The sequence below is a fragment of the Maylandia zebra genome, linkage group LG7 (assembly GCF_041146795.1).
Source record: "Maylandia zebra isolate NMK-2024a linkage group LG7, Mzebra_GT3a, whole genome shotgun sequence".
NCBI lineage: Eukaryota > Metazoa > Chordata > Actinopteri > Cichliformes > Cichlidae > Maylandia > Maylandia zebra.
In genome coordinates, this window is record NC_135173.1 from 6,053,111 (window position 1) to 6,065,393 (window position 12,283).

At 42.6% G+C, this 12,283-nt stretch overlaps 1 protein-coding gene across 1 annotated transcript; it reads left to right on the forward strand.

The window, feature by feature from the left end:
* Positions 1 to 5,080: 5,080 nt before the first annotated feature.
* ascl1b (achaete-scute family bHLH transcription factor 1b) lies at positions 5,081 to 6,858 on the forward strand. Its single transcript, XM_004563398.5, has one exon. The coding sequence runs from the start codon at positions 5,413 to 5,415 to the stop codon at positions 6,022 to 6,024; it is 612 nt and encodes a 203-aa protein (XP_004563455.3). The 5' UTR covers positions 5,081 to 5,412; the 3' UTR covers positions 6,025 to 6,858.
* The last annotated feature ends 5,425 nt before the right edge of the window (positions 6,859 to 12,283 follow it).

Here is a 12,283-nt window from a genome sequence, read left to right on the forward strand (position 1 = left end):
ATATTGAGCGTTAAAGATTCTCCTCCTATTCTCTTATCTCTTAATAATCCGTAATGATATATCAGTGTCTGTTGTAACCAAAAACTGAACGGTAATGTAAAGAAACCCATCTTTCACTTTTAAACAAAAGTCACACGTCACTACTTCCGCGTCTGGTTGTTTGGAATATGAGCCAGGCTCAACCGGATACGCTCTCCCTGCTCAGTGCGCGCTCCCGACGCGGGGAAACACGGGACGGGAGTAACTATTTCGTCACTCCGTCAGAATCATTACATCATCCCATAGGCTTACTGTCCCATAGTTAAATGCTTACTCGAAGAGTTTTTTGCCCGCTGAAACTTCGGGTCACGCTCAGTTATAGTGATCAGATGGGAGTTTCACCAGTGTCACGAAAATTCACGAGCATCTGATTAAAAATATGCATCATTTAGCGTATTATTAACGGCCTGCATCCAAGGCTCAGATATGTTAACCGGTGGATCATTCCAAACGTGACCTATTTTGCGATCATGTGGTCTACAAACCTAGGCTCTACAATATATATATCAGTGACATTTTGGAGAATTTTGAAGACTCTGTCCACATCACCACAAATTCTAGCTGAAATTTCACATTCATCTAATGAAAAAAATATGAATTAGACAGTAACAGCCATATAACCAGTGCTGGCATATCCTCCATACATTACACCACCAACAGCATCACCGCTAGCCTGAACTCTTGATACAAGGCAGGATGGAGCCATACTTTCATGTAGTTTAAGTCTAAAATTTTGGCATTCATCTGAATTTCACTGCAGAAACTGAGACCCAACAGCAACATTTCCCCATCTTCTATCGTTCAATTTTGGTGAGCCCGTGCATATTGTAGCCTTGGTTTCCTGTTCTCAGCTGATAGCAGAAGACCTGTATCTGCTTCAAGGTATGAAGTGCTCTGCATAGAAGCTCTTCTGCACACCTTGGTTGTAACAAGTGAGTTAATATTGCCTTCTTGTCAGCTTAAAGCAGTTTGGCCATTCTCCTCTTACCTCTGACAAGGGTGAAACAAGCCATTTTCACCCAGAGAACTGACACTCGCTAACTTTCTTATATTCTGGGCATATTCTGTAAGCCCTAGAGATGATTGTGCATGAAAATTACAATAGAACAGCATTTTTGAAATACTTAGATCAGGCTGTTTTGCACCGATACACATGACATGTTCAAAGTCACTGTAATCACCTTCTCCATTCTGATGCATGGTTTGGACTTCATCAGGCTGTCTTGATGTTTGCTGTTTGGACTGGATACTTGTGTTAGCAAATAGTTGAACAGTGGCTGGTAATGTACATAGTATCAACAGTAGTAGAGTCATATTTGAAAACCTTATCAATAAGATTTAGCAACTGCTAAACATCACTTAAGCAGTTTCGACTCAGATACCTGACATGTTTCTGATTTTCTGAATAGTCTACATTATTGAATGGTTTCACCTTGTCTGTACTTTTTTTAAACTCTTGCTAAATGAGTCCCCCTTGAAACCACCAAGTTCCAGTGAGTTCAGAAAAATAAATCCACCAGTGAATACCCCACAGTGTGTATTAAAAGCTGTGTGTCTCTGTGTTTGAGACTTTCTGAGGCAAAGTTCTGCAGGTGTTGTACAGACTTGTGTCATGCGGTAGAATCAGAAAGAATATTAATAACCTGACAGTGATACTGCTTTGGGGGCGTCTCAGCTGCATGCATTATAGTTTGCGTTATTGAAGAATAAACCTTTGTTGAGCTACTTGATCCAACACAGGCATCATTTCCTCTTTCCGCTGTTGTGTTTTCAGAATTTCTCTGTGCACAAAAGACTAACTGAAAGGTAATTTCTTCACCTTATCCTCCTAGGAACCCTTTCTACCTTTCACCCACAATCCCAGCACAAAATGTCAGTTTCTTTGTGTGCTTTAGATACTTTACATATTCAGATTGCACAACCATGTTCTGACCACAGATTGGGTTGCTGACATTCTCACTTTTTAGGGAATATAGCTCTCAGGGCCGAGCATCTGTGTCAGGAATAAGGAAGTGATTCATGCTGTAGATGGAGCACTTCTCTTTTCTTGCTCACTGAAAACTGTGTGTTTGTAGTCTTTGTAGTTGGACCTTGCAGAACCCCCCCCCCCCCCCCCCCCCCCTCCCCAGGCTCAAAGAAGCTAATCACAAAGGATCTGGCTTTAATATTGACACAGAACACAGATTGTCACATCCTATTTTGCCAGTTTATGCATAATTCAAGGGTAATATTTTGACTTGTCTGCAGAACACAACAGAAGATCATTCCAGCGTTTGAGAGATAACATACAGACAACATAAGAAGCACTCAGCTAGTCCTTGAAAGACAAACTTGTGTTAAGCAGGTGCATTTCAAGTCAGACTTGTTATGCTTTTAAAGGGGATTTCTACTGGGAATTTTAAATATAGATTCTGCCCCCCCCCCTCCCTCCACACACACACACACACACACACACACACACACACACACACACACACACACACACACACACACACACACACACACACACACACACATTCATCTCTCTGTTTTGCATTCTTTCTCTCTGTGTGCTATATCATGCCACATACTTTAACAGGGAGCAGTGCTGGCTTAACGTATTGTAAGTAAGAAAAATAAACAGACTTGCGGGGGTGTTGATACACTGGAGTAAAGAGGTTTGATTGGAAAAAAGAGAACCACCGCTTTTTCGTAAATAGACACGCCCTTACAGGTGAATGAGATTTCACCTGAAGCTGTATGAACATGGGTTGATATTCCAAGAAGATAGCGTTTGTTGATTCAAGATTTATTGATTTACTGGCAACGATGTTTGCCTTTATTGAGTTGCATTGTATTATACACACACAGAGTTCTGGCAATTGTTGTCCATCCTTTTGTATATTGCTTGTTTTAGGATCATTTATAGGATACCTCTTTTCCAGCCCTGTGTCATTGTTGGTTAATTGATAATACTCTAATAATATCCTGTGATCAGGTGCGTCTTTTGGGCAGTTGTCCAGCCCAGTGACTGTCCTTTGAAACAGATTTCATATTCTACAATTTTGCTCTAAGATGGTTTCTAATATAATTTTTAATAATGTTTGATATGCCTAATCAGCACTATGTCAGGAAGTCAGACATCTGCTGAGCCAAGACTAACTTGCACTGTAGGTTCCAATGAAGAGTCTCAAAACAAAAGCAGTTTGTTCAAAACAGAAACTAAAATCCTGGAGGTATGATGCAGTATGGTTTTTTTTTTTAACGATGTCTCAAAGCGAGAAAGCAGCATAAAGTGTGGATTATATGACTTCCCCTAAAATGAGGTTATCAAGGTCCACAGATCAGTCGTGTCAGTGACCGTGCTGAATGAACTTGTTCTTACAGAGCGTTCACTCGGCGCCCCCTGCTGTTTTTACGGAGAGAAGCGAAACCTTGGCACCACACCGGGGTTTGCCATAGGCTACAAGACGCTATCCTTCAAGCTGGAAAAGGCAGGTTATTATGTTTATCACCGTGTAATTATATTATATTACATGGAAAATACGCATATAAAATTAACAACATCAAAACACAGCTGATTATTATATGGCACTCAAGCATATGAATGCAGGAGTGTATGGATTCTTAAGGCAGGTTTAGAAAGTCCCCAAAGTGAACCCACTTAAGCTTTTATTTATATTTAGTGGTGTAAAATAAACTTTACCCCATCGTGATTTCCTGTTTTTTCTATGTGTGTCATCCTTAAATATTTCAGATAATCAAATAAATTCAAATATTAGAAAATAATAACGCAAGTAAACACAAAATGCAAAAAACCCCAAACATACACATACACAATGACATAAAATGTCAGTAAAAAATGACAATAAAATGATTGTGAATTCTCTCATGGAAGTTCCAGCTGAATGTGAGCCAATAAACAGGCTTAGGGTAACCGGGTGTGACTCTACCCTCCGGTATTGGATGACGCAATGCTGATAGTGGAGCGATAATAACAGCCGGCCCCGAGTACGAATTTCAGATTCTGTCCCAGAATTCTCGAACAAGAAGTCACTTTGCCTTAACTAACATGTAATGTAAGTGTAAACTAAACGTAGCCACATAGTACAGTAGAAAAGCGCAATCTAGGCACAGAGGGGCAAAAACTATCAGGGAATTTCGTTTTCTTCAAAAGTGTAAAGTGGCTTTGGATGATGTAATTGCTGTTTTTCACCGCCAGATGCTGCAAATGTCCTTTAGAAAAACACGATGCAAAACTCTCCGTTTCCACGCTGACCTGTTGGTGTTTTTGCTGTTAAGGAAAGTTTTACACATACAAAATATATTTCTAAGATTCGAGTCGATGCTGAATGAAACTAAATTCAAATAAAACAAACAAACAAAAAAGGCTTCAGTTTAGAAGAAAATGGTTGCATGAAGCTGTCCAGTCACGCTGTGGTGCTGAAATGTTGCATCCGTGCACCAGCACATTTGGGTTTGGGTTCATCTAGCCTGTATCATCCTACAGACGTAAATGGGATTATTATAACATAAGGGAATCTTTTTTAAAACACAGATGGGAAATGAAGAGATGCCGTGCATCTGAAAAAGATTTTTCCGGGATAACCTGTCGATTACGCGCAAACAAAGTGGACCTGCAGGGCACAGACTCGAGAGGTAGCCGTAATATTATATTTCCTTTCACAATCATCTCATGAATCGCGTCTCTGCGAGTTTTATAACTGTGTTCAGAGACACGCTTGCAGTTTGCAAAGCTGTAGCCTGGATACAGCAGAGAGCGTCCTTGGCATTTGCGATTGTAAAGAGCTGGAGGGGGGGGGGGGGGGGGGGGGGGGGGTAAGACTGATAATTTGAAGACTTGCCAGAGGTACATTGTCAAATTCAAAAGGCATTTCAAAGAACCACACCATTCACTTTTTCATTCTATCTTCTTTTTTCTTCTTTCTCTGTCTTTTTTTCCTCCCTTTCTTTCTTTTCGCACGGTTGCAGACCGTTTGAATCGACCAATGGGCCTTCAAGTTAGAGACATTGGAATGTAAATGAGCCCAGCGCGTGCTCCCGGCACAGTGAAAGCCCGGGATTGTTTATTGAGCTCCCGGAGCCACGCGCCTGGCCCGGGGGAGTCGGTGTGCAGAAGAATCACACAGCGGGGGCGGGGCCTCGCCACGAAGCGTGCGTCTCAAAAAAGGGGTGGGTGGGGTGTGTGTTGGAGGCGCGTGTTGAAAAAGAGGAGTGCTGCCAAAGTTTGGGTCAGATCGGCTCGTGGAGTAAGCAGTCAAGAGAGACTTGGACTAGAGTTAGCCACACGGTCCCCACGCGAAGGACACGAGAGCTGTACACTGCCAACTCTTCTCCTCCTGCCACAAGTTTCAGGCTGTCCCTCTTTGCGAGATGGAAACCGCGACCATCACCACCACGCAAACTGCATTCACCTTTGGACTTAGCGAAAGACGCGCCAGCATCAGCCTGCACGCCCCGGCCCAGGACTGCTCGGTGAGCGCTGTGCACCAGAACACCAACGTTGCCGGCTACCAAAGCAAAGCCAAGGTGCTGAAGAGACAGCGCTCCAGCTCTCCGGAGCTCCTGCGCTGCAAGCGTCGCCTGAGCTTCAACGGCCTCGGCTACTCCATCCCCCAGCAGCAGCCTGTGGCCGTGGCCAGGCGGAACGAAAGAGAGAGGAACCGGGTCAAACAGGTTAACATGGGCTTCCAGACTCTGCGTCAGCATGTGCCAAACGGCGCCGCCAACAAGAAGATGAGCAAAGTGGAGACGCTGAGGTCCGCGGTGGAGTACATCAGAGCTTTACAGCAACTTCTAGACGAACACGACGCGGTGTCGGCTGCTTTCCAGTGTGGACTGCCATCCCCGACACTGTCCAACAGCTACTCTGCCGACCCGGAGTCGCCTCACTCCACCTACTCATCAGATGAAGGTGGCTATGAGCCTCTGAGCTCAGAGGAACAGGAGTTATTGGACTTCACAACTTGGTTTGACAGGTACTGAGGCTGTCATGTAAATGAACCGCATAGCAGCGTGTGCGCGCAAAAAAGAAGTAAAGCGTCTGACTTCTTCCAGAAATGCTTCGAAAGACTCGATAAAGGCATCAGATCTGTCTTGCTCTCTGTGCTTCCAAGTGATCTGTTGCCTCCCTCACTCGGGCTGCTTCTGCAGGAGCAAAGCAATAGTGACAAACAGGGAGAATGAGTATGAATGCGTGAGAGAGGGAGCATCTTGTTGCATAGAGCGTAGTCCTCACAGGAAGGAGGGAATTGGACACGTTGACGCGTGGAAGTAAAAAACTGTTTGAATAAGTGCAATTAAAATGTGACACAGCAGACTCTGCAGGGACGGCGCTGTCTACAAGATCTGTTCGTCAGTAGTTCATCAGACCCGGACTGCCTTCCTCAGCTGCCACATCTGTTGAAGATGTACAACATAAAAGATGCGTCAACAGACTTTTGTTTTTCTTTTTTCGTGATGTACGTGTCCTCTCCTTTCATAACAAAGCTGTACCATACAACAAACTGTTTTAACACGAAGACATATTTTTGTACATACAGTCAAACAGTGTTGTAGCAGAACGTTCACTGCCACTTTTTTTCCTGACAGTGTTTTGACAACCAGCTGTCAGCGGGGCGGCGAGCTGGCATGTATGAGTTGTGTGACTGGGCAGCAACATCAAGGCTACTGCCTGTAGTTTATTTGTGTGTGTATGTCTTTTTAAAAAAATAGTTGTCAAGGAGACATTTATTAATGTATGCACTCTCAGCTTCCCGTAGCCTAAAATGTAAATATTTGATTTTAACAGATATATTTTGTGTAAAACAAGTTTTATAAATAAAGATTAATCTATTTATATTATATGTTTTTGCAGTGGCTTGGTTCTTTAGCTGATATTGCGTGTGCGTGTGAGTCTGTGTGTGTCAGCAGCGGCGCTAATTGAGCAAACGAGGGAGCTTCTCTTTTATTCAAAGCCCCTGCATGACCTTTTGCCGACTTGGTTGGGCACACGGGAGAAAATTGCGCAGCTGGGCGAACACTCACCAACCATTATAAACGCGCACCTTCCACGGCGCTTTGTCTGCATTCAGGGCAGGGAGATTAATATTACGTTTCATCCATGCATTGTTTCTTTTGCGTACTCTGCTTTTACCCAATGTCCCAGAGTGCCTGGAGCTGAGGGAAAGGAGGGGGTGGGGGTGGCAATTCACTCAAAGGGTATAGACACTTTGAAATACAGCCTGGGGAAAGTCAGCAAGACAATGAGACGGGGTCAAAATTCTTATTGCCCGATTGAGATCAATCTAAATGAAACCTGGGGTTGTAGACTAGTTGTATCCCCAACTGTGTTTTTCATGGCGCACACAGGCCAATCAAAAAGCCCATCTCCTGCGAAATGGGGAGCACAACGCCCCATTGTGAGCACTATTGTGTGCGCCTTTGCGCCTCATTATACGAATTATTGAAGATCTTCTATTGTAAATAAACACTGATGCCGTGTTCAACTAAGCAGAACGAAGTATAACGAGTTTATTCTCACCTGGCGCGCCTTTGGGGTGTGGAAAACGGGAGCAAGAGAAGCTGCTCTTGTTTGTGAATTGTGAATGTACTTTTCCACAAAATTTAAAGAAGAGACGTTTTTTTTAAAATCACTTTTGATCACTTCATATATTACTTAAAAACAAAAAGTATGTAAACACAATAGCCCGATATCAAAACAAATTGTATATCCGGACAAAAACGTTAAAAAGTAGCAAAGTCAAGATGAGTAAGATGTCTCTCTCTCTCTCTCTCTCTCTCTCTCTCTCTCTCTCTCTCTCTCTCTCTCTCTCTCTCTCTCACACACACACACACACACACACACACACACACACACACACACACACACACACACACACACACACACACACACACAATGGAGCCTGCAGGTGTAAGCCACGTGCCTGTACTTGGTCACAAAGGGCTCCGGCTCTCCCATTGGTTAATGGCTCGCGAATGTGAGCCCTGTCGGTGGAGGCAGTGACAAAATCAAACAAGTGATAAATGGCATTAATTACGCTCGGCATTATAACCTCCTACGTCACCGCGCTTCAAAGAGACAACTCAATGTTAGGCGCAAAATACCCCGCTGGTCCATTATTATTCGGCTGAAATGGCGTTTGCTATGTCCTTCAGTGTCAGGCAGAGGCCACGGCACAAAGTAAAAATAAGCGCTTGTCTCATGTCCTCCTAAGATTGATATGCAATTTTCTCCGCGGCCATGTAGGGAGGAGAAGGGGCGAAAGTAGATTTATTCATGTCATTTTGTCCATGGCTCATTTTCACTTTGACAATACATAAGGGCGATGTTAATTTAGCCATAGTCCACTGGTGAATATCAATCACATGGAGCCCATTTATGCATGCGTTTTCGTGCGCAAAGCCATGATTTACGCTTAAACCATGGAAACGCCAAATGGGAACGTATAATATAGGGATAAACTGGCCAAGAGCGGAGTGATGAGAGGTCATCTGTTGCTTTGAATGCAGTATTGAGTTTGCCTGGTGAATTTTGGCTTATTTTTCATGACGCATTTGCATGCGTATTTTGCACATTAATGAGCTACTTCGGATATGTTGGGTACGAATGTTTTGACCCCTTCGGCAAAAACGTTTATCTTTGTTATCCCACAACATGAATCATTTTCGAAGGCAGACAACACGCAATTACAGTCTAACTGACACTATTTACCAAACAGTTTTTCTTTCCTTATCTTTCCCTTGAATCAAAACGTGAGCAACTCGGGATGATTCCCATAGAAACAAAAAGTATAATCATCACTTTTTAGCAAAAAAAAGACAAAAAAGTGGGTTATAGAAATATTATTTCAGCATATCAAAATAAAAGTCATGGCTGCATTAAAATGTGAGACAACTGTTACTTTGTCCTGTTTTTAAATCAGGATCCGAAAAAGCCCAGGATGAAATTTCTGCTTTTCATTTAACATAAATTCTTTGTAAAGGGGTTTGAGTTTACTGTTGTGATGTTGTCTGTGAGGACAAGGATTCTTATTATGGTCATTAGTGAAGACAAGTTCAGGGATGTTGGTTGCAGAGATGTTGGATGGATGTTTTGAAGTAATACTACCCCAAGCATAGTCAGAATCTGTAAGATGTGAGTGAATGGCTCATCCAGTCATGGCTCAGAGTCACATCCTCCTGCTGAAAGTATTGCTTTAGATTAATACCACCTTGTCAGTGTGTCACAGTTTTTGATTTTTCATAATGACCTTAACAAACATCATCACCTCCTTTCAAACTTAACATTAATGTAACACGATCAAAATAAATGTACACAATCCACAACAGATTCATTTTGGCTGATAGAAGCACTTAAAACATTTTTAAGTGAGTGAAGAGAGTCTGAGTGCTTAACGTGTGTGCACTGAAACTATTTCCTTTTTTGCTTTTGTATTTTAAATGAAGACAAATATGATAAACAAGGTAGAAAACTTCAAGAGGTACCAAATATAAGGATTTTAGCAGCATGTTAGACAAGAGAAGATGTTTAGAGATAAGTGCAAGAAGAAGACAGATGAGTAGGTGGTGTGCAACCTTGAGCGATGCTTACAGAGGTGTTAATGTTTAAGCAGAGGCACAGATGTGTTTCTGTTTAACATAGAAACACCACACACACACACACACACACACACACACACACACACACACACACACACACACACACACACACACACACACACACACACACACACACACACACACTTGGAAAGAGTTATTGTAGCTGGACCCTGCGGCTATTACCTGAGCTAGGTAGTAGAAAGACTGTTTATTGTTGTAGGTTTTTTTTGCCTTAAAAAAACCAAAGAGTTCATTTTCCCCCCCAAAGCTGTGCACTAACAAGCAACTCAGCAAAGTCCTTAATCTCCCACCCTTTGGGCACCAGTACAACCAAAAGACACACATCACAGGATCGACTCTTGTACCAGTGCGCTCACAACACTGCCTGTCAACAGTAACAATCTGACAGTAGCTCATTACTAACACAACAAAATAACCCATAAACACTAACAGGTAACATTACAATAAGTATGGCAATGACTCAAGCTTTCATTACAATAAAAAAACTGTTTATCATGAAGGTGTGACCTTTCGCTCTATGTTGGAAATAATTCAGAGCTGCCGTATGCTTCATTAAGCATTACTGGGGTCTAAGCAGTGAAGCTGTAGAGATACAGAAATGTCTATACATTGTATTTATTTTTTCTTTCATTGGCGCCACAAAGAACTGAAATCTGGGTCAAAACTAACCAAAGTCATTTCACCAAGTAAGTAAAAGTCTAGTCTAGGTATTTATTTTTGGATGCAACTTTCAAACCCATTTTTAAAAAAAAGAAACCCATTTAAAAGCTTCCAAATGATATTAAACAAATTTGGTGTAAATGATCTTCGGACCAAAGTGTGAAAATGAACCACCAGGGGGTGCTCCAAAAAGCGAAAATTCTTCATAGCAATAGATTTGCTCCTATTCTTCATACACTTTCTTCATAGATGTGAAGCTTTAGAGTTTTCAGATACCAAAATGTTTCTTTAATCTAATCTAATGCTGAAGTGGCTAAACATGAGCTGAGGTCATATCTCAGCAAATGTGTCATTTACTAACACCAAGCGTGGTGTGTGGACTCCGCACCCATTCAGTTAACTGCTAGGGACGCTGGAGTAAGCAACATGTTTTTTTCCTACGAGCTTTTAAGATGATCAAATCAAACTTTCATAGAGAAACCTGCTTGTTCTTTACAGTTTTTATGATTTGTACTAAACTGTTATTTTTTTTTTAACTCCTTCATTGTAGCCTAATTTCTGAATATCTCTTAAAGGTGTCCTAAAGTTAGAACTGAAAGCCCACTTGAATATAAGTGTCAACACAAGATCTTTATCTTTGCCAAATTGGGCCTGTCACATTGTATTTTTCAGCAAATATTACAGGGCCACACAAGAATGCTGCAAAAGCCTTAAAGTCTAGTTACTAGTTACTAGTAGGAATCTTGCCCAAGTCACTTTTGCTTTCTGACAAAAAAAAGTCAGCAATTTGACTCATGTTGTTCTTCTGTCTTCCCAAACGTTTGAATGCATGCATGCATTCACCTCAGCACTTTTAACTGACACCTCTGTATGTGTGTGAATAGGCCCTAAACTTCGGTCGACCCAGTAGAGGAAGAACCCAGCTCAGGCCTGAAGGTTGGAGGGATGGAGGAGGTAGGGATGTGTGATTGGGTGGAGGCGGTGGGGCTGTGATTTGCATGGGCCATTGTGCTGCACAAGTTTGGGTGCTTTTTTTCTGGCTTGGGCCCTTTTGGCCATTTACTTCCACTCTGGCTGGCTGTGGCGAGCTGTGAATAGTCTCTGCTTGGAGGAGACACAAAGACGCTTTTGTGCTACGGCCGCACCATATTCATCATGTAATGCCTGTAAGACAAATCTGATTGGACGTCTCTGTCACTTTGATGTGGGTCCAGAGTGCGAGTGGCCCTGAGATTGCTAACTTCACTCTCTATTGCCTATTCTGCAGCATTGATATGGGGGAGGAGGCAAAGGGGACTGAGAAGAGGTAGCTTAGAGGGAGAAGGAGGAGGGAAAGGGAGAACAGGCAGGGGGTAGTCCTCATTATTTGCAGGAGCAAATTCATAATAAATTTCCCCATTCTACAAAACCGGGTCGAGATGATTGACACTACTTTACGCCAGGCCGAACAAAAGCCCTGATTTGAGCAGAATACCAAATGAATGGGGCGAGCGTGGACTCAATTCAAACAATTTTAATCTCACCCTGTCCTCTCTTATTTCTCTTCTTCTTCTCTCTCCCCCTTTCCCTCACACTTACCCTCCTTTTTCAGCTCCAACTCTCCTGCCTCTTTTGTCCAGAGCATTCTCATTTTACAGGGTAATTCTACTCCAACGGATGTGCTAATTGTGCTGGGTTAAACTGGATGCTGGTGGACTCCTGTGATACAGAGCTTATCCTTGCCTAATGACTGTAATGATGGCTCAGAGAGACTGCAGCCTGCAGCCTGGAGTGGACTGCTTGTATAGAGCTTGAGATGGAGATGTTTTTTCTTTTAGATTTGTATGGGCTGATAGGAAATGAAGAGCAGAGCTCAGCCTGATGTTAGGGTTAGCTGAAGGAAAGAGGCTTAAAAATGAAGGGACTTCAAACCGATGCGTCCAGCAGCAGTGCGTGGTTTCTTACAAGTGCAGGATGAATTTAA

Coding starts and splice junctions, on each gene's coding strand:
- ascl1b (XM_004563398.5), top strand. CDS start 5,413: ATGGAAACCGCGACCATCACCACCACGCAAACTGCATTCACCTTTGGA.